We start from the raw sequence: 19,828 nt of genomic DNA on the forward strand, positions 1-19,828 counted from the left end.
GTGAAAGCCTTTGATATGGTATTTGCTGAGTCTCCATAGTAGAGTGTAATCAGACGCAGTAATGAACACAGGGCTCCAGTAAGGAATATTTTTACATGATTAATATTAGAAGTGCTTGTTCCAGGGTTTTTCCTATCTTACCCCTCTAGAATAACTGCATCTTTCAAAAAAATTAAAATTACAATTTTCTAACACTAGAAAGTCAGAACTACCATACCTCATACCTAAAAGTGTTACTATAGCAAGCCACCTGTTGTTAACATTAGGTCACACTTCTCCTCACACCTCAGTGATCTCCCTTTTCAACTTCTGTGTTTTGCTTCCTACGTCTGTTTTCACCACCCATCCACACTTGGCTTGCTTTGCTGTTCCCACCAAAGCTTCTCCCTCATTTCCCAAGCTTTGTTTGCTTAGCACTATCCAAACATATACCCAGTCATATGCCTCAGAAATATGCACAACAGCCCTTTGCTAATTCAAATCTTCACATTCCAGAAGCACTGCATGGTCCAGCCTTCTGGAACAGTGCTTGTCTAATGCAAGAGCACATCTCCACAGGTTACAGAGACAAAAATAGAAGCAGTACATAATTCACTTCCATAGATTAGAAGCACTGATAGAAGAAGTTGCTGTAATGCAGACAATTTGAGATGTTTCACACACAGCTGGAATCTCTAGTAGGAAGGAGCTTAGATCAGTCTGGCCACTGAAGTACTACAGTTGTGACTCATGGTCATGCACCTCTGTTTGCTGGACTAAGTGAATTCAGAGGTCACACTGTGCTAGTTTTATTTTGAAATAAACTGTCAGTCTTCATTACCAGCTTTATGACCTACTCAGTAGAAAAATGGAGTTTTAACTGTACTCGTGGAGAAAGATGCTAGCCAATCTTAGAAAAAATGATGAGTTGAACCTTGCCTAAAGATAAGTAGCTAAACATCAAAAAACCTTGTGAAACACGTACTGTGCAGTGCAAATTCTCAGTTAGTTTATAAGGGCACTGTCTCAGTACAGTGTCTTCAAATACAGACATTTCCAAAGAGACATCTTTACTATATGTACTACTGAGGACATGGACAGAGTTTGATGTTTGAAAGCAGAAGACTGTCACACTGTGCTCAACTAGAAGATGAACAGCCACATTACACTAGATTCTGGATGTCTTAAAACAAGATACAATTAGAGGAAATAGTTGCATACTTCAGTAAAAGTATATCCATTAATTACAAAGTGCTTACCTCTGGCTGAGCAGCAAATTCTCTAAGCAGATGTCCATTCCATACAAAGCGTGGATCTGCCTGCAGCAAGAAAAAAGCCAACATGCTTTTAGAGACTGTCAGTTCTGTTTCATTCAACGTAAAGGGAATGTCATAGCATCCATGCATTACACAAGTTTAGCTGAACAGATGTACAGGAGATGGAATATCCTTCTTTCATCAGCACCATTCATAACCTCAACTAGAAATCTAAATAAAATAATAATTGTTAAAAGAAGAACAGCTCTCTCCAATCATTAAGGATGCTGCCTGACAGTTCAGCCATGCTAAACCAGCAACAACTGAGTTGCAGCATTAGAAGAACATTCCAGTCTTTGCCCAAGTAAGCTGAGCTGAAAAAGATTATCCACAATTTTAAGAACAGTAGCAAGGTAACACTCCTAAAATGGGCAAAAGGTAAAAATGCAAGGAGTCCTGTATTTAATAATAAAAAATTCTGAAAATCAAATGTTAAAACAACACTTGTAGCTTCAAAGACAAAAGTATGTATATTCTGCTGCATAAATTATCCTCTTCAAATGTGGGTATTTCCTATTCCTAATTCACTGCAAAAGTGTTTTAAGCAGGTTACTAAGCACATTCCAAAAAGCTATCAGATTAGTCACAAAACTGACATTTGCTGCAGAATGTAATGGAGGCTCCAGGGAAGCAGGATAAATTTCAACTTTAAGATGAGGGAGACAGGCAATACATCACTAAGGATGAGGATTAATTGCAGCTCAGTGTTGCAACAGCCCTTTGCCTAGACAGAAAACAAACATAAGTAACATGCTAGAAACTGATCAAATCCTACTTGCAGTACCTAGAACTAGTGAAAGAATATGACATGATGCTTTGGTGCCCCTATACTGGGGCTGTTTCCTTCTAAAAGTACTGTTTTGAAAAAAACGCACAAATTTCAAACCAAAACTCCCACACACCAAACAGAGACCACACTTCTATCGGAGATGCCCAAGATAGCCAACTTCCTGTCATTAGGCCATTATACCACAGGAACACGTGAAATTACATTAAAATTGTTTTAACCATCTGATATCAGAATTTACTTGTACCTGACACCTTTTTACTGTATTTTGTCTTTCAAACAACCTTCTGAAGTGCCACAATTTTAAGGCAAGCCAAACCTTTTATGTCAGCAACTGCTCTCCCTGGCAAGAGTACTGCCAGAGCAGCATTGATAATACAAGTCAGTTAATAGTTGGGGGTTATTTTGCAAGTTGTTATTTTTTCCTTTAATATTGGAAAAAGTGTGTTGCTTCTGTAGGTTAGAGTTTTAGTAACTAAGAGAAAACATCTCATGACTCCACTGCCACCTCTTTGGCAAAGGAAGAAGTACTATTGACTTCCAAGGTTTCAGTATATGAGTGCCTAGGCCGTTTAGACCTTGTTTACACTGCAGTGTAGTAAGCCACCAGGCTAAGGATTGTGCAACTCTGGAAGGGCAAGAGAATTTTAAGCTCAAATTACATTTAGCTGTGTGATTCTGTTGACTTTAAGACAAAAGCAGCATATAAATCCTTCAACTATAAGGAATAGGTGTATTCTAGACAGAATGCTAACATCCTAAGGCAAACAACCACAAAATCTACAGTCCTGTTCCATGTTATCCTGAATAATAAGTACAATTTATTCCACTTTGGAGTCTTGTTTCCCTGCCTGATTCTAGATCAGAGAAGCAACTGGCTTTCTCTCATTTTCCCACTTAGCTCCTTCTTGTGACACTTAGAAGTGCTCGATACTGAAATCAGAGAAACTTTCATTTCTTTTGAATCTTTTAAATCCATTTAAACAGACTTCAGAAAGTACTTGTAATTGCCTGATCTAGAAGAGATTTCTAGAACTTCGTGTTGCTAACAAGCTGTGAGACTTAAGGGTGGACTAGTACACCCAGTCAGAACCGCTAACAGTTTCAGTAAAACGCCGCAATGCTGAACAGGCTTGTGTGCTGAAGCCTCACAGCCCAGCAACTTCCACCCTTCTTCTCAGCATCCTACGAAGCAAACTCAAACTGTCACTTGACTCAATGTACTCAGCACTCTGGTTTCATTTTCCTCTATCATCTTCTTATTCCAGAGAACTGCCCCACTACAACTCGACTGACAAGATCAGATACTCTAGTTACACAGTTTAGCGAGTGCTTTTTTGCTAGTTCTATCATATGGATTTGCATCTGAGCAACATGTAAATCTGTTTCACTAGTTTAAATTATTAACACAGTAAAGCCATTTTGTATTTAATAGAGGACCATAAATACCTCAAGTATCTATCTACTACCACTTGACATATTCATTCATTGTAAAAAAGTTTCATCTCAAGTGCAATAGGACAATGATTTCAGCAACATTATCTTAAGCTTTACGTAAAGTCTCCCTTAGTTTGTGATAGCTTGTTTTGACATAATTTAAACACCAGACACAAACTGAACTTGAACCATGCAGAACTGTTTGGCAATGTTTGAGACACAGGCACTAAGTAAAATTAAATCCTTACCCTCTCTAGGAGGCTCATTTCCTGGAACTCTGGGCTCGTGTTGGCTAATCGTTGCAGAGTATGTGTTAGATCATATGTTGTTGAGAAGTAAAATCCATCCACGCTCAAGACATGACTAAGCATTGATAAAAATACTTTATTGTCCTGCAACTGTTGAGAAGAGAAAAAAAAATGACAGAAGAGGTCTCATTTATTACCATCAAAATATCTTATTCTTAGGCTACCACTGCTTCTTGACGTGAAGAGGTAATCTTTACTAGTGCTTTAGCAACATGCGACATCTAGAGATCACTATACAAGAAAGAAACCATGACATTGCCATTTCAGCACCAGTTCACTGATAACTTACACCTAGCACATTGCAACTAAATTCTGCAAGAAGAGAGGAGAGCAAGAATAGTATTTCCGTGAGGCAAATAGCTACTGATATTAAACCAATATTAGTGACTTCCAAGAAAGAAGCCATTAGCTCCCCTGAAAACCATTCTGTCAAAAAAAAAACCAACAACCACCAACAACAACAAAAAGAAGACTGCAATGCAAAATAAATTATATAGCTTACTGTCAAAATTACTGCAATAACTGATCTGTGTTTTGGTTCAAGTTTTGATTAACTTCATTTCCTTCCTGAAAGAGGATCAGATTCCCTTTCAGCTCCATTGGTTAGGCACCCTTATCTACTCTTTATCAAACCGTAACAAATCTGTTTTAAACAATCTTCATCCTTTCCCTCTCACACAAAAGAAGCAATTCTTCCTTGCTGGGTAATTATGTAATGGAACAATTCCACAAATTAAGCAAGACAGATAGCTAGATGACAGCAATGCAGCTTATTATAGGGGCTATCAGAATAGTAAAGCTGTGAGAAAGACACAATAGGAACAGCACTGTGGTGGACTGGCTCAGGGATCCTGCTTTAACAGGCTGCATTTGTGCCATCTGTTACAAAGCAGCACTATAACACCTCATCAGTATGCCAGGTGAGCAAAGCATACAGGAAGGTCCTCAGAGGAGAAAAGGTGCTAAAAGATGATTTAGGAACAAGAACAGAGATGCAGCATCCAGCTCATCCTCCCATACTGTACCATTCCAAAAGGGGGAAAATTGCACAACATGCATATCAAACTCTGGGAGTGATATTCGAAGTTGCACAGTGTTTGTTTTCTTGAATGACCTAACTTTGTAATATTTGGGTGTAGATGTATATAAATAATTACTTAGTAGCCTAAATAAATCAGAGAAAAAAGGTATAGTTCAAAGAACTGCTTTAAAAAAAAATGGTCATCATTTCAGCAAATTAGGTCCTGTGGCAATTGACATTAACACAAGATAACATTCCTTTAATCAATCACCTACCTGAATATCAGTTAAGTGCAGCATGGTCTTTTTGTAGGAGAGGATGTCAAAGTCTGTTGCTTTCCAGATGGCATGACTGAAAATCTCACCTACTTTCTTCTTTTTTGTTATTACAATAAGATATGTGCCTGTAAATCAGAAAAAGCAAAGTTAAAAAAAAAATAAATGCATGTATTAAGAAAAGCAACCTATAAACAAACATACCAGAAAACTGAAACCAGCAGGAAAGAGTGAGTTTTCAAGTTCCACCTAGAACTTTCTGTTCTTAACAGTAATGGGCTGGGAAAACACACTACTTGCTAAGCTACTCACTTCTCTCTGGTCACAGATCTTGAGCCAGTCCTTAAGTTTAAGGGATTTAAAAAACAGACAAGATAAAAAAAGTGTCAGCTACTCTTATTTCAGACTAAAGACAGTCTGAAAATCTTCAGGCTTACAAATGCAGAAAGAGGCCAGTAGTTTTGAAAGCACAGAGAAAGTCAGAAATACACAAAAGGAAACATCCTTTGTGTAAGGGCTATGAGGATCTTTAAGGGACTAGAATATCTGTCTTATGAGGAAAGACAGATATGAGGAACATGAGGAAAAACTTGTTTACTGTAAGGGTTATGGAGCACTAGAACATGCTGCCCAGAGAGGCTGAGAAGTCTCCTTCTCTGGAGACTTTCAAGACCCACCTGGATGCGTTTGTGTGACCTGCCCTAGGTGATCCGGCTCTGGCAAAGGGGCTGGACTCAAATCTCCAGAGGTCCCTTCCAACCCCTAACATTCTATGATTCTATTTTAAAAAAAGAATCTACTTATCTTAACGTGAAAAATATATTAAACCTAACAGATTCATGATGGAGCAAAAAGAAGGGGGTTTCTTTTAATAATTTAACATGGGAAGTTCCATTTTCCTGGTTGCATAAGTAACAAATAAAAAACCCAATAATGACAGTTCACTTTAAGCAATTAATTTACACTTGTTGGTAAAGATAACACAGCCTAACTTCCAAGCCTATTGTATTCCAGTGCCAACCTTTTTTTGAAGAAAAATGTTACTTTATTAAATGGATATTGATGGATAAAAATGTCTCATTTTCTACATCTTATACTATTAAATGCTTTGTTACAACTTCAATAGAACAAAACAATAAGCGGGCCATGCAAAAGTAGAGAACCACAAATCTAGTATGTTTTTTGTACTATAGTAGTTAAAGAAGTATAAACGCCAAAGCAGAAACAGTTCACATTGTGTGCAGCAAGTTTACCCACTATTTGTATTTACTACTATACCTAGATATACATCAAGTTTCATGGACAGGTGAATGAGTGTATCTGGTGTCTAGTCTATGTAGTTAGGCAAGTAACAGGTACCACCCCCATTTTATTTTTTACCTCTGCAACGCTAATGTATACCTTTTATTTGGGTGGAATATTCAAGCACTTATGATTTAGAATGTTTTCATGTCAAGTTATAAGCATTGCTTTTGGTTGATATGTCAGAAGCATCTTGTTCCCCTATAAAAACAGCATGTTACATCCATAACTGTGCCACAAAGATGGTTCACAAGTAGATACATTTAAATTGACATGAATTTTCAATATTCTTTCTCTATCTGGGTAGGCAACCTTTTGCTTAGATTTCAGAGCTTCAGGTATTACTTTAGCAATTTTTTCACCCCAATACTGTAACAGGCAAAGAATATTTCTGCATGTTAAAGACACTGCATTGCTAGATATGAAATGAGTTTTACAGTGAACAGGTAACAGTGAACTGCCTAACAACACTTAGCTAAACATTTACTGAAACAATACTATCTTTAGTTTGACAGCTGTATACTAAAAATCAGTGAAGAGCTTTGGGGGATGGAAGAAGAAAAACTAGGCTATTAGAAGAAGTTACAAACTTATGTATTTTATGTCATATTCCATCAGATGAATCAAAGTCATTGCCAAGCCTGTAAGTCTGTGAAAATTCCCCTTTGAGACAGTTCTATATTAAAACAATCAGGGCTTGTCAGGTACCTAAGACACAGGCACCTTATGTTGCTCTTACTCTGCAAGATCCACAGTCCTTTAGAATATGAGCATATAAAGTTCAGTAGTTTAAGATCCTGTCAGAAGTTACTGCATTTAACAGTGATACTTTGCTTCAGTTAAGAACACTTCAATGAGTGAACTTAAATCCTGTCTACATGGGGAGACTTTTATTCAGTATGCATGCTCCTTATTATGTTATTTTTCAGACTACATTAGTCTTAAACTCTAATGAAGTTTACTCACAAAAGATCTTTTGAATATCAACACTAATTTTTCTGGAAGCTTAGATCCCACAGATCAGGTTCATTTGTGGCAGTCACTGTTAAGATCTGACCACCACTGAGATACTTGGAGAAGGCAGACAGCTTATTCTCACCTTATCCTAGCAACCCCCTAAAATTTAGAATTGTTCCAGTCTGTCTTATCTTTTAATGTTATGTAGGATAGCTGGAACACAATCATCACATGAACAGCTCCACCTACTAGCATACCACCCTGTAACTCTGTTATTTGTGTACCAAGATGATTGCTTTAAAGTCAAACTTCACAATACAATTCTTGACTGTTGCATCAAATCCTGCATCTAAGATTAAACCAGTTCTGAAGAGTAAGTAGGCAAAGTTCTTTGCATACACTTGAAATGCATTCCTTAAAACTCAGCAGTCAGTTAACCCTCCCTTTAGAGCAGCTGCAGGTTTAGGAGGTAAATGAACATTCATAATAAACTACATTTGGATACCTCCATCCTCCAGCAGCCACAAGGAAAGCCCATTATACTGATGGAAGCGTAGCCTCAGATACTTGCAAACACTATTTTTGTCTTGAAAGCTTCTTTAGCAATATATTTTTATATTGCTAAGTACTTTTAAAGAGCACAGTTCTGTTTTCCTTACCTGCCACCAATCGGATTGTTCCCAAAATACCATATATGGGCCGTGTAACGGCTGAAGGGGGAACATCTTTCTTAACTGAAAAGCAAAAGAGAAACCATCAGAATTTCAGACCACTTCTTTTACGACAGTATCAGAAAAACTATAAAACCGAGTTTGTCAAAGCTTCTTGGTCAAATCTCCAGTTTTGCTAGACTTCTAAGTACAAGAAGCAAGGCATCAGAATTCCAAAGCCTGATGCAGCGCAAGGGGGGAGGGATGTGCAAGTACTCTTATCTGATTTCTCATGTTGTTTGATAAAAATAGTTAAATTAAATAAATTCAAGATCATCTACACTATAGTATATTAAGTAGACTCCTCAATAATGTATTGTCCAGCTAGCTTCCAGAAACTCAGTTTTGAAGCCAAAGACATCAAGGACAAGCAAGCCATAAATGCTTGTGCCTCCCTCTTTTGACTGCTTCTGAGTCTCAGCCTTTTAAGACCTAGCTTACTTTTCAGTTTATCTCTGCAAAGCTACCTACAGCAGCATAGGTGTGGGCAAGGGACACGGTATTCCCAACAACATACCAAGAGATCCAAAAGGTATCCAAATATCAATTAGAAGTCCTAGCATGTTAAACTTTCATCTATCCACATTTCTATAATAGCAGAAGTGATACTAGAAAATATTATTTAAAAAAAAAAAAAAGAAAACAACTCTAAACCACCCACATCAGTTACATATTTTCCCAGAGCTTGTAGAACAGAGAATGATAGAGCTTGAGTTTTTCCTTTGCTTTAAACACCTTGCAGGTTCATCTGATAAAACACAAGTAATGAGAACAGATTAAGACTAACAAGACTCAGGACAGCTATCTTTACAGTTTTGAATGGACAACTCTGAAGGAGAAACTGAAATATTATACTACAAAATGATCAGTGGGATAGGTAAACTACTCTTAACATGAGGTATTCAAAAGACCTCAAAAAGGAAGATAACTACTGCTTTTATATTAATATTACTGCAGCATTTCTGTCTATTTAGAGATTAGTAATAACGAGGTACAAACTCCTGAAGCATCAAAAGGGAAGTCAAGCCATTGCCTTCATTTCATGCCATCACTTAATGCAAGTTCTTCAATTGGTTTTATGCACTAGTTTCACATTCTTAAAAGTTAAACTAAAATCTTGGCCTCAGCATCAGTATGCTTTTGAATGCGTTGAGATTTGAACACAGATTTTCAACAGAAGTTTACAGTGAGGGTTTTTTACTTGTTTCTAGAAGCTTTATGAAAAATCAGGTTTCAGTATTTAAGAGAAGACAGCACTGAGACAGCTCAGCAAAAGCTGCAGAAGCCCAGTGTTCAGCCCTTCCCGTATTTAATCTTAGTCTTGTAGCACCAATCCCAACTAGCTTGGATGAGTCAGTTTTTACTGTTGTGATGCACACTCTTACCAAAAACAGGAAGGACAATCACCGTGGTTACCCACGGCATCAATCCTGCAGTGAGAAGGCATTTCAAAAAAGCTTTTTTGACGACCAAGTACAAAGCACTATTTTAAAGTAGTAATTTAGGATAAAAACAGTTCTCCAAGTACCAGTTTTTAAGGCCCTGAAGATCTTCTGGGAGCACCTAGAGCAAAATAATTGACAAGAGGCCTGTAATGAGAAATACAGTTGAGGAGAATACCTGTAAGAGTGACTTCTGTGGAGACTCTATCAATAGCAAGCACATCATCCGCTCCATCATCACAAGCTTCCACATAGAATTTCTCTGGTGTTATATGCCTTTAAGAGAATGGATAGGAAAAAGGAATCTGTTTAACAACACTTACTTTGAGTTTGTTTAAATTTAAGCACTTCACTAGTTGAAGATAAAGCAATCTTAAACCTTATTTCAGCTGCCAAACCAGAATTCTCACTGAATTACTTTCCAACAGCCACTGATGTTGACAGTACATAAAAAGCAAATCAAACTAATCAGTTACTACAAAATACATGGCTTAATAATCTTAATTTTTATTTAATGCCGAAAGTTAGAGACATACATAGTGGTTGACTATATAATTAATGTAAGCTTGAAGTATGTCACTTTGAAGCCTGGTAAGCCAAAACCAAACTTCAAAATAACAAGTTTTTAATTAAACACTGTCTAGTATGCCAGAAACGAAAACATTACATCCCTTATGCAAGTCTAGGAAACACAGAAATAATGTCTGAAGTGATAAAAATACCTGTTTCACATTAGCATATTTCAAGAATTGTAAGAATCCATTAGAAACATAGGAAAAAAAAACAAAACGAGAAGAGTTAGTTGAACAGGTTTGCAGAAGCAGATATTTTAACATTACCATTCACCATCACACGTGTTAGACAAATCACATGCCGACGTCTTGTGATACCCATCTTTCCTTTAGATAAACTGTATGCAGTACAACACTACCCATGAAATTAAACAGCTTTCAGAAATACTCCTTAAAAATACACCCGTTGAGATACTTGCAAGAAGCCAGACATGTTATTTCTGCATAACTCTTGTACTGTTGCACAGTATGACTTGCAGCTGTACATAGGAAATGCTAAATAAACAACCACACTCCTGAACTAGTGTGCTTCATTCTCATAATTATTTTTTAGTTTAAGGCCTGACAAGACTAGGGGCCAGAGTTTTACACATCTTGTTGTAGAAACATTCCACAGGACAGATATTTTTAGGCTCCTTCTCCCTAAAAATAGATCTTGCATTTCTTCACATCTTTTTTATTTTTTAATGCTTCAGAAAACTGAATTAGAATCCTAACTTAGATCAGAAGAACCCTTTGAAAGAGACATGTTAAAAGAGGTCTTGTAGACCTAACACCCCACCTCCCAACCACTAAAAACAGAGTCAACTTCAAAGTTTACTCAGCTTTGAAGTTAAACCCTAATTCTTAAGGTCTTTTTACTTGGCCCAAAGATAGCCATTCTATAACCTCCCTGGGCAATTAGAAGAAAGCCAGAGACCAAATGCTCAACTGAACTGAAAAGGAAGAACAAACAAAAAATGTAACACAACAGCAAACTGCAAAGCAATCGATAGCTGTTAATCAGGTTAATTTCTTTAAAGGAAAAATTAGCCTATGAGTCCTAAAATGGGAAACATGTCAACAGTGTTCTCCTTGTAAATCAAAGCATGTTGAATCTTTTCATGTACACTTGTGAAGTGCTTTATCTTTGAAACCAAAAATAGCAGAGCAAGAAATACTAATATGCAGTTAATTGAACATGGGAAGCCTTGAAACCCCTACTCTGCTTGCATCCCTTCCATTTTTGATGAAGTGCACATGTGCACCCCTGGCTCTTTATGGGGGTTTCTCAGCAATAATGGGAGCTGGTTTTACAATGAAGAGCAAGCAAGCTTACACAGATAGAACAGGCAAGCCTGCAATTTGTTAAGGAATTTAAAAATAAATCAGTATATATTATTTAAGGTTCAATCAGAAGCTTATTGGTAGTTGGCAGGAGACAGTAGTAGACATTTTTTCCACAAAAGAAAGCTGCAGCTACTTTACTTCTGTTGGTTTCATTGAACAGTCTGTTTTTTCTAGGAGGTCAGTTGACACCCAAGACTGCAGCGAAAAAAACTGGGGAAAAGACACCACAAAGTTTCATATTGGACCTGTTAGGCCTTTCACACAGATGCTTATGCACTCTTACTCATCTATCTTGAGCTTCAACACTGTCCCACGCAACAGCTTGGTATGGAAACTGGAATGGTACAAATTCAACAGATGGACCACTCATTGGGTAAGGAACTGTCTGGTTGGTTGCACTCAAAGAGTGGAGATCAATGGCTTTACATCCAGATGGAGACCTGTGACAAGTGGTGCTCCCCAAGGGTCAGTACTGGGACCACTGCTGTTTAATATCTTTGTCAGCAACATGAACAGTGGCATTGAGTGCACCCTCAGCAAGTTTGCTGAAGACACCAAAGTGTGTAGTGAGATTGACATGCTGGAGGGAAGAGATGCCATCCAGGGGGGCCTTGACAGGCTTTTAAGGTGGGCTCATGCAAACTGCATGAAGTTCAACAACACCAAGTGCAAGGTCCTGCACCTGTGTCAGGGCAATCCCAAGCACAAATACAGGATGGGCAGGGAATGGATCAAAAACAGCCCAGAGGAGAAGGACTTACAGGTAATAGAGGACAAGAAGCTCAACATGAGCTGGCAATGTGCACTTGCAGCCCAGAAAGTCAACTGTGTCCTGGGCTGCATCAAAAGAAGCATAGGCAGCAGGTCAACAGAGACGATTTACCCAGCTCTTTACTGTTTACCCAGATCTTGTGAAGCACCACCTGGAATACTGTGTCCCATTCCAGAGCCCCCCAACATAAGAAGGACATGGAGCTGTTGGAGAGGGTCCAGAGAAGGGCCACAAAGATGATCCAAAGACTGAAGGACCTTGGCTATGAGGACAGGTTGAGAGAGTTGGGGCTGTTCAGCCTGGAGAAGAGAAGGCTTCAGGGAGACCTTACAGCAGCCTGGATGGGGCTTTGAGCAACTTGATCTAGTGGGAGGTGTCCCTGGCCATGACAGGGAGGTTGCAACTAGATGATCTTTAAGGTCCCTTCCAATTCAAACCATTCTATGATTCTATAAAAATAACTTGAAAAAAAATCTGTCAACGTAGCAGGTTGTAAAATAGCGCCCAAAGTAGTGAGAAGGATAGTTTCTGATTATGAATACTCTGTATAGAGAGCACAATATAAACAAGACATCTACATTGACCATACAGAGCACAGCTGAGCATTTCCATCCACGATCAGTATTTTTGTAAGCTTGGCACAACTGGATTAGTCTCAGCACTGAGATGCACTTGCATATTAAAGACCATTTTCAAACAACAGAGGAAAAGGTTACAGGCGTAGAATATTTGTCATATAAGCAAATTTTCTATTTACTACACACAAGAATAATATTTTTTCCCTGAAAAACATGAAGTCTTTCATCCTCACCATCCACAAGTTGTTTTAACTAGGTTTTATCCTCAACAAACAGAACACTTTCCCACCAAATTCGTCATTCCTACAGTTCTCTCCAAGACCAGACTTGGTGACAAAAGTGTCACTAAACACTTCCGAACACAAGAGATCCCTGTTTTCAGTTCAGTGGACCAAATCAGCTCTAGGCTTCAAGCAGCTTACAGCACGCTGGAACAGTCTTGGCATTGACTGTTTCGGAGGTCTTTGTAGAGGAGCAGGAGGAAACAGGGTTGCCTGTCTATTAAGTTGAGATCACTTAAATACTTGAGATCACCATTAAAAAGTGTCTAAAATACAACTGCACAACACCAGGAACTGAAAAGCCCTGCAAAATGTTAAACCCTTGCTTCAGAAGAAGTGGAAAAATCAGCACGCTTCAAAGTTTTTAACAGAAAAATTATTCATTTACTCCTTGGTTCACTCATGTAAATAGCTGAAAGTTTCAAAAAATAAATATACAATGGAAGAAAAGGCCAAGACTCAGAAGTTTCAGAACAAACGGCAACTTACAAACTTAGCAATTACCAGAACTAGGCTAGTAGGCTCATTCTTATTTAGATGACCTTTTCAGTCATAAGATTCCTATAACTAACATGATTGCCTCCTATTTCTCTTTCAAGAAGGAAACTGATGAACAGTGCATGCAAGAATGGTGTTTTTCCACCAACTATTTGGTACCAAGTCTGTATGTCTACCACAAGCTTAAAGAGATAATATACATTTTACTGATCTAAGATTAAAATACTGGAAGAGGGGTAATTCACAATAACTAGGATACTGCAGCAGATTAATGATGTTCCTTTAATCAAATAAAGGACAGATTCAAGTCCAAATGTTAATATTGTAACAAAAATAATAAAGGAATCAGTATTTTTTAGAAGCCCATAATCTCTGTAGTTACTTTTGAAACTCGTTTTCATACACCAGGCTATATTTTGCCCTGTATAACCTTCATATTTGACACTGGAGCCTGATTTCTCCTTGGCTATATTGTCACTGCTGTCTATAACCCTCTAAAACATCAAGAACTCTTAACAGCAGTATTGTGCTTCCATTACAGCACATAAAACCTTTACAAAATCCGATTTCCTCTCATTTAGTTTTTTTTCAAGCCTGACCACGATTATAATGCACTATTTCTCAGTGCTGCTAAAGAACAAAGGGAGTGATAAACAGTTGACATTAATAGCATAACTCAAGGTACTCAAGGAAAAGAAAGACCTTGAAGCACTGCAACCACCAAATTCAAGTATTACTGAAGGTGACTTGGATCTCATTTTGAAAGTGTTTTTCAACTGAAAATGTGTTGATTTCTTCAAGAGATAAACCAACTCATTTTTTCTTTTCATTTCATCCCTACAATTCAAATTTGAGAAAAACTATCTGCAAGTGATTTAAAGAAAACCTGCAAGTACAGTTGCACAGCAGGCCTTAGCCTGAGTTTGGTTTTTGTTTGAGGGTTGGGTTTTGTTTTAAATAAAATGCATTCTTTCATTATTTCAGCTCATGTTGCTAAAGAAGCAGTCAAAAGGAGAACCTGTGTAAAAAGGGCACACAGAGACTACTACAGAAAATGCTTTCAGCTATCTTGTCTTTAAGAATCAAAAGGAAAATGCAGTAAAATTCTCACTAAAAATTAAGCCTTTTGATTTTTCTAGTTTCCTAAGATTTTTCTAGTTTCCTAAGCACCACCACTGCTGTGAAATCTTTCTGGTCATTGTCAGAAGCAGGTACACCTAATAGCACAGTAAAATGAGAGGAAACTAAATTTTTAATGCCCAGATGAGAAAACTGTTCTATGTGGGCCTGAGGAGAGGAAAAAAGGACAAGAGCACCTATGACCAGTTAGAATCTGAATGAGTTAACTCAGTATCTCTCAATTCTGTATTTGTTTTTGCAGCATCCAAGTCATGCATTGAGTAAAATGTTTTCCACATTTATAGTGAGGGTCGGGAAAGGGCTGGTGTTCTGTCAAGAGTGTTTTTTTTTTCAGAACTTTCTGAATGTTCCTACAAAAGCAAAGGTACTTTGAAATTACCTTACAGCAGGAAGTTTCAGAGTTGTGGTGTTTTTTTCTCTTTAGCTACTTATATTACAAAAGATTTTCCCAGTTCTTCTTGATTCAATTTGATTTACTATATTCCTGTGTTTCACAAGAAATTAACAGAGGAAGTCATCCTACCTTAGAACTCTTGAGCTACATTTTGGATCTTCTAAGATAAATCATCTTATCATGCTTTAACTGACCACTTTCATGGATCTCTTAAGAGACACTGACTTCTCTTTTAAAGCCAATAATCAAAACAAGAGTTGTCCCATTTAATAATCCAAAGCAAAAGGCTGTCTTACAAAATAAAGTGCTGATTTACAACAGATAAACACAGAAGAAAAAACAAAGCCATGTCTTACTTAAACCATGCATAAAGTAAGCTTAATTTATAAGTGAGATAGCCTTTTTCATATTTGATGTGAAGTCTCACTTCATTAGTTGTATTATAAAGCAGCATTGTACATCATGAAGATGATGCAGAGTTGCATCCCACATTTTAATTAGGCACATCTCACAGACAAGAATATCCCTGTGTTCAGATACAGCATGAAAAAGGACCCATCATGCACTAATGGCAACTAAAGATAGTAATTCACTCAATATCACTTAAGCCTTCTAGGCCTCCACAGCCAAACCCTTAATTCAGTAATTGATTTTTTTTCACTTAACAATGCTCTAATGCAGGAATCTCTTTGATGTCAGCCTCCATAAAGCAAGCCAAAAGCACGTCGTGTACTGCACAGCAAAGCATTTGCTGTACTGGAGATACCCAAGTGGTCTGCAGTGAGATACAGGAAAGACATCAGTTAGCACATGCACACAGAGGCCCAAACCACGTGTTAAGTAACAGTACTGACACCCTGACAGTCCCAGCACTCCAGAGATTCCTGATTTTCTAGGTGAGCAGGTGTGCTAATTATACACTTACAATAAATACTACTCCTCGAGCAGAAACAGCTCAAGGAACTGGAACATCTCCCATGGAGCAGCAGTTGTTACAGGGAGGAGAAAGGGAGTATAATCCCAGAACTAGAAACCACTAGTAGAAATGCCATTTAAAAACAAGCAAACAAAAAGTGCCATCAAAGGCATAGATTCATAGTAACTATTTTAAGTTTCACTTAAGATGACAAATAATTTACTGCATAAGTTAATGCCCTTCTCAACCATCATCTCTGAGCTTCACCACAACAGCCACTTCAGCTAATCAGAAAAAACAACACCAAAGGATGCATTGCTGTTCTTCTAGAAGAAATCTGCAAACTCAGTTTTTAAAACAAGCAAAAAAGCAACACCAAAGCACAGTAGCATAATGACTGATCAGTACATTCACAAAGCATGTAAGTATAACTGTGGGCAGGAGTTAAATGTGAAACACAGCTAGTGTCAAGAGACCCAGAGGGCATTGGGAAGGCTATCAGCAAGATAAGTCTTCACCCAAGCACAAAGGAAAAAAAGTTATTTTAAGTGAGCCAAAGCAACAGCCAGGATTCTGTTATGTAGATATCTTTATCAAACAGTTTCTAATGATTAATTTGACAGGTAGCTTCACCACCATCCACTAGCTTGCTACCTCCAACAGCTGCTTGCATTTTACAGTTTATTCCTGAGGCTATGAAAGGAAGTTAACTAAGTACAGCAGTGACACAGATGACACACCTATGGATAGCAGTTTTCAGGTTAATAATTCTCCCCAAGAAGTGTAACTCTGATAGTTCTAATGGTAACACAGATACTAGACATCAGCGTTTTTCCTGGTATCACCTGAGCTTGACTGACAACACCACCAGCACACTTATCACTAAATCTCTAAAATGAAGTCTAGCCCGGATTTCTCAGAAGAACCTTCTCCTTTGCCTTTGCCAATCTAGTAAATGTTACTCATCACCCAAGTTACAGTCCTTTATCTTGAAGGGCTTGGTAGAAGTCTGCAGGATTATCACAACTTGAGGTAATAACAGGGAAAAAGCCTGTTTTTCAGAACAGAAAATGATTCTGTTCCCAAGTTTATTAAAATAATGTTAAACTATATTTGAGACAGCCTTATTCTGAAAGGATGAAAACTTACTTTCAGTTAAGATTAAATTTTAGACGAGAGGATTCTTTACTAGCCTGTATCCAGAAGAGTGCTTTTACTTACAAAAGAAAATAAATATCTGTAAAAAGACAGTAGTATAAGACACATTACTGCTACTCAACTCACCTTTTCTCCTCTGCAAACAAAAAGGTCACAAATTCAGCTTAAAGACAAACATTGTTCAGGTGACGGGAGGAAAAAAAGAAAAAAAGCTTTCTGACAAATAAGAAAGCCTTTCAACCATAACTGGGTATGACTGAAGACTATGATCATCAGTGATCTCCCATGTCTGTGTACCCTCACATAGCTACCTAATCAAACTACGGAAAGAAGCCCTGTGATTTTTAAACACTAACAGCATTATGACAAGCTGTTTGTACAGGTCTCTGAGAAAGATTTAAGTATGTTTGCTCTAAATCCAAGCGATGACTGCCCAATGAGACTTAACAAAGCATTAAGTACAGTTAAATCAGGCTTAAAAATCACTTTCAGATATTACTGCCTGAAAATGGCATTGGTAACTCAATTATAGAGCATGAAGCTCCAGGTCAAAAGCCTAGGAACGCCCTTAGGACACACAAGGACATTTCACTGTTGGCTTCAGCCAGCCATGAGGAGTCTCATGCTCAGAGTAATTTTTTCAGGAGTTTCAACCGGCCAGTGTGAGGGCGCATAATGGAAACGCCTCTTCAGTTCCAGCTTCGCATTGCTTTAGTTATGCAACTTCTCCTGCTGTATAAAGGCAGCAACCAAACACCGGGCATACGCCAGTTCAAAGGGTTATAATCTCCTCTGAGACCTTTGTTTCAATAAAGAAAAAAAATTACACCAGGAGGTGAGACGGAATGTATTTGAAAAGCCACAGCAGGCAGATCAGAGTCCCCAGAAGCCCCAAAATCACCAACGGGCAGCAAAGACCACAGCACGAAAAGCCTGTGCCGCCAAGGGCGGGCGGCAGGACCCTCCCGGGGGCAGGCAGCGCCGCGGACACGGCGGTGCAGGCCGGCCCCGCCACGCCAGCGCCCGCCGCCGCCGGGGGAGCAGAGGGCGGCCCGGGCTCTCCGCTCCCGGGCGGGGCAGCACACGCAGGAGGGCAGCCAGAGGAGCAGGGCAGCCGGAGGGGCAGGGCAGCCGCCGGCAGCTGCTGCCCGCGCCGCGCTCCCCGCGGGACGCCCGGAGGGGCCGGGCGCCCGGCCCGCGGCCGAAGTCCTCCTTCCTTCCCTCCCTCCCTCCCTCCCTCCCTCCCTCCCTCCGACCCGCCCGCCCCGCAGCCGCCGCCCCGGCCCAGGAAGCGAGCCCGGCGGCGGCCGCGCAGCCCGGGCGGGGCGCGGCTCCCGGCAGGAGGGGGCCGGGCAGGACCCCCGCCCCAACGGACACCCCCCTCCGCCCGGCGGGTGACGCAGCCCCGCGCCCCCCGCCCCGGGACACTCACAGCTTCAGGCTGGCGTAGGCTGCCGCCGCCGCGGGTCCTGCCGCTGCCGCTGCCGCCGCCATCCGCCCCGCTCGCCCCGGCCCCGGCCCCGCTCCTGCCGCGCCCTGCCTGCCCCTCCGGCCGCCGCCTCCCCGCGCCTGCCGCCACGGGAGCCCGCGCGGGACAAACCTCCTCGGGCGGGCGAGCGAGGGCCGCAGGGCGGGGCACCGCCCAAGCAGGCAGGGGGGAGGGCCTGGGCTGACTCCCCGGCCTTGCGATTGGCTGAGGGGCCGCACCCTGACCCCGCCTCCGGCACCGCAGAGGCCAACCAGGGCACGGCCCAGCGGTGACGTCAGGCCGAGGGCGGGAGGGGCGGGGGCGTTGGAGGGGAAGCGGTGAGGATTGGCCGGCGCTCGGGTGGGGCGGGAAGCCACGCCCCCGGGCCCGATGGGCGGGGCGCCCGCATCGGATTGGCTGCCGTGCGCAGGAGGCCCCGCCCCGCCCGCCGTCACTGCTCAAATAGCTGCGAGCAAAGGCTGTGTTTCGAGCAGGGCCAGTGGCGCAATGGATAACGCGTCTGACTACGGATCAGAAGATTCTAGGTTCGACTCCTGGCTGGCTCGGCCGCTCATTTTTGCCTCCTTGGACCCCCTCTTATTTTTTTCTTTTCCTGTCCTCCAGCCCTAGCGTGCTGCCTGCACGCCCTCCGCTCCTGCACAGGCCCACACCGGCCACCCCCTTTGGGAGGCCACCAGGTGCTGGGGCCTGTGGAGCATCCCAGGGTTGGGTGGTGCTGCAGGTGCTTGTGGCCCTTGGCAGCCCACCCGCCACAGGCACCTCCTCGGGGATGGTTGCTGCGGGGCAGCCCAGCTGGGCAACCCAGACCTGAGCTGTGGGGGAGCCCTGGATGGGGGGTTTGGCACAGAGCACGGGTGGGGCACATCGTGGCCAATTTCCCACTGGATCCAGCCCCCTGGGGTGGCATCGCCCACTTTCAGGCAGCTTCTCGCCTCAAGGAGGGTGAACACTGAAGTATAACCACAGCTAATCCTATTTATTCGCTTCATTTGCTCTATATCAGGAGGGCTGCTACCACCAGCAATACTTCAGCATCCCATCGTCGATAGCAGCGAAGCCTGCAGGGGCACCGCATGGCCACCTACCTCCCAGAGCCATGGCAGGAGGAACCGAAAGAGGTTTGGGATCTTCTTGCCAAAAACCCACCTCACCGACTCTGCAAAGGAG

At 40.9% G+C, this 19,828-nt stretch overlaps 1 protein-coding gene and 1 non-coding gene across 3 annotated transcripts in view; one reads left to right on the top strand and one right to left on the bottom strand.

Moving 5' to 3' along the window:
* Positions 1 to 18,706, bottom strand: part of SACM1L (SAC1 like phosphatidylinositide phosphatase) — a 32,165-nt gene extending 13,459 nt beyond the window's left edge. The window contains exons 1-6 of one of the 2 annotated variants that reach the window (XM_051610588.1): positions 18,605 to 18,706; positions 9,713 to 9,810; positions 8,042 to 8,116; positions 5,124 to 5,251; positions 3,768 to 3,917; positions 1,239 to 1,298 (exon numbers count right to left, since the gene is read on the bottom strand). In XM_051610588.1, coding sequence (XP_051466548.1) covers positions 1,239 to 1,298; positions 3,768 to 3,917; positions 5,124 to 5,251; positions 8,042 to 8,116; positions 9,713 to 9,810; positions 18,605 to 18,666 — 573 coding nt within the window. In that variant the 5' untranslated portion in view covers positions 18,667 to 18,706. Of the gene's footprint in view, positions 1 to 1,238; positions 1,299 to 3,767; positions 3,918 to 5,123; positions 5,252 to 8,041; positions 8,117 to 9,712; positions 9,811 to 18,604 lie in introns of those variants that run through there. The other variant, XM_051610589.1, reaches the window with a different exon arrangement.
* Positions 18,707 to 19,133: 427 nt separating this feature from the next.
* Positions 19,134 to 19,206, top strand: TRNAR-ACG (transfer RNA arginine (anticodon ACG)). The gene has a single exon. It is a non-coding gene; the product is annotated as a tRNA-Arg (tRNA).
* Positions 19,207 to 19,828: the final 622 nt, after the last annotated feature.

The sequence above is a fragment of the Apus apus genome, chromosome 2 (assembly GCF_020740795.1).
Source record: "Apus apus isolate bApuApu2 chromosome 2, bApuApu2.pri.cur, whole genome shotgun sequence".
NCBI classification, from domain to species: domain Eukaryota; kingdom Metazoa; phylum Chordata; class Aves; order Apodiformes; family Apodidae; genus Apus; species Apus apus.